At 49.2% G+C, this 4,171-nt stretch overlaps 1 protein-coding gene across 2 annotated transcripts in view; it reads right to left on the minus strand.

Annotated features, from left to right (window-relative positions):
• Positions 1-3,776, minus strand: part of Gabrb2 (gamma-aminobutyric acid type A receptor beta2 subunit) — a 203,856-nt gene extending 200,080 nt beyond the window's left edge. Inside the window, exons 1-4 of one of the 2 annotated variants that reach the window (XM_013354125.2) lie at positions 3,497-3,776; positions 2,173-2,398; positions 1,957-2,048; positions 941-1,008 (exon numbers count right to left, since the gene is read on the minus strand). In XM_013354125.2, coding sequence (XP_013209579.1) covers positions 941-1,008; positions 1,957-2,048; positions 2,173-2,249 — 237 coding nt within the window. In that variant the 5' untranslated portion in view covers positions 2,250-2,398; positions 3,497-3,776. Of the gene's footprint in view, positions 1-940; positions 1,009-1,956; positions 2,049-2,172; positions 2,753-3,496 lie in introns of those variants that run through there. The other variant, XM_026789794.1, reaches the window with a different exon arrangement.
• Between the last annotated feature and the right edge of the window lie 395 nt (positions 3,777-4,171).

Genomic DNA, 4,171 nt, shown 5'->3' on the forward strand with positions numbered 1-4,171 from the left:
GAGAGAGAGAGAGAGAGAGAGAGAGAGAGAGAGAGAGATTGAGATTGAGATTCACTGGAGAAATGCCCCTGAGTTAAGAGGGGGAATCTGGGACACTTGTCCTTGTCATGCATGTCCGTAGTGCTCCAACATGGGCAGCAGGGGGCGCTCCTGCATGAAGCAAACCCCCCCAAAAGTGCTTCCTTGTTGGAGAACACAGATTCTTCCTGCACCCCTCTTTCTTCGTGCTTGTTCTTTATCCAAAGAGGAACTGAGTATGACTGTCAATAAGTTGTTTGAGATTGGTTCACATGATGAATAACATTGCAGCTTCAGTAAGAGAGTACACTTGCTATTAAACTTGCCTTTTGGAAGCACAGTGGTCAGACTATTTTATCTCACTGGGACAGCAGAAGGGGTTAAAAGAGATGGAGAGCAGTGGGGGTGGGGACGCCGAATGTCATTAGGTATGAAGAGGGTTTTTCTCAAAGCAACAAGTGGGCAGCAATATTCCAGGAGCAATTATTTAGTCTCTTTGTGTTCGGTTAGTTTTATAAGATAGACACCCTGGTAAATTTTCTATCACACTCAAATCCTCCTTTTCCCATGACCGACCCCCAAATCCAGGATTGTCAGTTGACAAACTGGGGCTTCCAAGAAGCTGTCAGAACCATAGATCCTGCAGGGGGCCTCCAGCATATTGCTGCCTTTTACAAGTGAGTGTGTGATGTGTTTTACTCACTCTGTGCTGAGACACAGTGTTGGGTCCAAATTGGAAAAAGTGCAAAGAACCAGAATGAGTTGGTCTGTGACTACATATACCATGAATTCCAGGGCAAAATACTGTGTCCCTGGTCCCCATGCTATACATATATCCAAGCATAACACACCCCCAATGGCAGCCCTCTCCCATCCCCAAATGAAGGATTGCAGAGGCATAGCTGTGAACATTAATACTCACCATATTGACTTCAGAGACCATATCAATGCTGGCAATATCAATGTTCATTCCTACAGCCACAGGGGGACCTGCAAGCCAAGATGGACAGCCACGTGACTTCTCAGAACTTAGTCATTCATAACAAGAGTTGTCACTGGCAACCGAAACCCCCTGTCTAAAGTTAATCCTCGTGTCCACCACTCTCCTACTTCTTGGCCAGAGGAATGGGGGAACATTCTTCTAGGAATATGTACACATGTGCTTATGGGACAGGGATTCCAGCTGTGTGTCCACATGTCTACGTCTCTGCATGTGAATTCAGACATTCACGGCAGAAGGATTTAGCCCCGAGAATTTGTGTAGATTGCATTGAAACCCCCTCCTTTTTATTTTTACCCACACACTTCTGTGTGGAGGCTTTAACTCTTTGACTCCCATCAAGAATCTGAAGTGAAATTCAGTTCTCACACTAGCGTCTCTGGGGCTGCAGAGAGCGATGCCCTTTTCCCTCTGCTGTCTCTTGTCTCCGTCCTCCAGACCCCAATCTCTTCTATGTCATTTCCCTTTGAGGACAGGATAGTATCCAGACATGAGTCACTTTAAACCATGGCCAGAACTCTTCCAAAGTAGGTGGGCACAGGGAGTTGAGGCCACCTCTCAGTCAACTGCCTGAACATCCTGTCCTCAAAAATATTCACATTACGAGACAGCCCTGGGCACACTATTAAGTAAACTTAAAAGGCTTGTATCATAGAAAGCCCAGTCTGGGAACAAAGATTTACCACAGAGAAGGAGATGGAAAACAGTTACCAAGTCCAATTACACGCTAAGGGGGTCATTTTTGAAAGACCTCTCAAGTGCTGGACACTAACAAACTGCCTTAAGTTTGGATCCCTTCTCAGCACGGTAAAATAGGGACACGTTCCATACGCTACATGCAGCTCCAACTAAGGAGAGGGAAGAGAGCGCACACAAAGCCCAAAAGACAGCTTCGGTTGGAGCCGGACTGTTTCTTATTTGCAAGTCAATCGTATTACCTCCAAAATCGGGTCTCAGACGAATGTCATAGCCTTTCAACAGTCTGTCCACCGTCTCTTTAACCAGCGACATATTGCTAGGGTCATTGACACTAAAAAAAAAAATGACAATAAACAGGAATGAATAAAGAAGACAGCTCTGCATCTTCAACAGCCCTGCTCACGGGAGAGGTATGCAGACAGCCCTGACAAGTGAGAAGGGAAAAAGACACTTACCTCTGAGCACAGACAGCGGCGACTATTAAGGGGAACGACCAAATCCCAAAGTAGCCCCTTTTCCGGACTCTCCACATCCCTTTAGTTTTTGATGGGATTGAGGGATTCACTGAAGAGAGGAGATCCAACTTAGTCTGCCCAGTGCAGTAATTCTAATGTGGAGCGCATGCGCACGTCGTACCAAAACATCAAAGGGGCAGCGGCGGCTGCCGGGGACCGAGATTTCCTTGTTTAAAAAAAAAAAAAATTAAAGGGAAAAAAGGAAGAAAAACATTTATGTGTACAATATGTACATGTTTGAATAATATTAAACTGTCACTCCAGAAGTGCAGCCTGAATAAAATCTTTGTTTTTTTTTTTTTTCCTTTCTTTCTTTAAGACAAAAGCAACCAGAGAGTCTGGTAAGTTTCTTTTGTTGCAGGAGGTAGTTTTGCACCTCACGGGTGGTGGGGTTTGTGTGTGTGTGTCCTTAAATATGAGGAATAAAGATTAGGAGGTGTGGGGTATAAGGGGTGGGGGAGATGGTTGCCTGAGGTTCCACTCCAGGTCTCAGCAGGTTGAAAGGGACGAGGAGTTGAACTTTATTTCCTTAAGAATAGCAATCCCCTGCCTGGGACAAGTGGAGGTGCTGAGGGTGGGGGTGGGGGTGGGAGCACTAACAGTGTGGAGGGGAGCAGTGGGAACCGGAGTCCGAGGAGCCAAAGAGAAACCAATGGGAGGAGTGCTGAGCAAACGTTGGGTTTTGAGCGAGGGGGTGGGGAGTGGATCGAGAATATGAAAGAATCAGAAAGGGGGTGAGAAGAAAGGATACAGGAATTCTAAGATGCTAGTCTTTCCTGGGAGTCAAGGGGCAAGCTTTTTCTTCACTACTCACGAGCGATTTCTTTCTCTTCCTCCTGCTCACCCTTTGCCCCCTATTCCCCAAGAAGAAAACCTCGGGGTCCTGGTTTCTGGCGTTGTGACGTTCCTGACCCGCTAGCCTGGCTATTTATAGCAGGAGGGGGAGGGGGCGAGGGGAGCAGTCAAGCAAAGGCATCTCTGGGTTTGGGTCTGACTCTGCACTGGGAAATTCTAAGTGAGCAGGGTGAGGTTTGACTGAGGGAAACGGGAGGTGGGGGCGTGAGGGACAGAGGGTGACTGGCACTCCAGCACAGGTGCGGGCCAGGAGGCACCAAGTGCGAGGGCGGGTGGCGGGGTGGGATGCGCTCCTTCAGTCCCCCACGGCTCGCGGACGCACACGCGCGCGCGCGCGCGCGCGCGCACACACACACACACACACACACACACTCACGATCATGGTCCCCCTCCACCCGACACTCCTTACCTCACCCGCCCGAGCTCGCCGCCCACTACTGTAGCCCAACGGAGCTGCACCCCTGCCGCTCCACTCTGGCCAGCTGAAACTGCACCTCTGCGTCCAAGCCCAGTGTTTCACAGAAGGCAGGCACAACCAAGGGGCCCGCTAGACCGACCGCCTGAGCCCCAAACCACCTAACTCCACGCCACCACTTTCCCTCTTTCCTTTCTTAGCCCCCTTCCCTACGGCCCCAGGCACATTACCACAGACACCAGACTGAAACTCGGTTCATTTAAAAAAGCATTTCCTCTGCTCAGGGCGGGGGGAAGAGGGTGCAGAGAACACCGGGACTGGGGTGCCCCGGAGTCGTGTTCCCTAGCTTATCTTGGAGAGGGGGAGGGAACAGGGCAGGTGCTCCAACTACCCGTGGCACTCCTTGGTGAATAGGTGGAAGGGCAGAGCTCAACCCTGGGTCCTGGACACCAAAACTCAACTCATATCTACTACTGAGCTTTGTTATTATTTACGCAGAGCTCCTACTATGCACAGAAAGCCATGCTTAGTGCAATAATAGCTCGAAGTTGACACCATGATGTCCCCATTTTACGGGTTTAGAAATTGACACACAGAATCTGAGTAACACGCCCAAGGTCATTCAGGTGAAGGGTGAAAAGCAAATTGCGCTTTTAAAGTAGTGTCTCT

Source organism: Microtus ochrogaster, unplaced genomic scaffold (genome assembly GCF_000317375.1).
Source record: "Microtus ochrogaster isolate Prairie Vole_2 unplaced genomic scaffold, MicOch1.0 UNK30, whole genome shotgun sequence".
Taxonomy (NCBI): Eukaryota; Metazoa; Chordata; class Mammalia; order Rodentia; family Cricetidae; genus Microtus; species Microtus ochrogaster.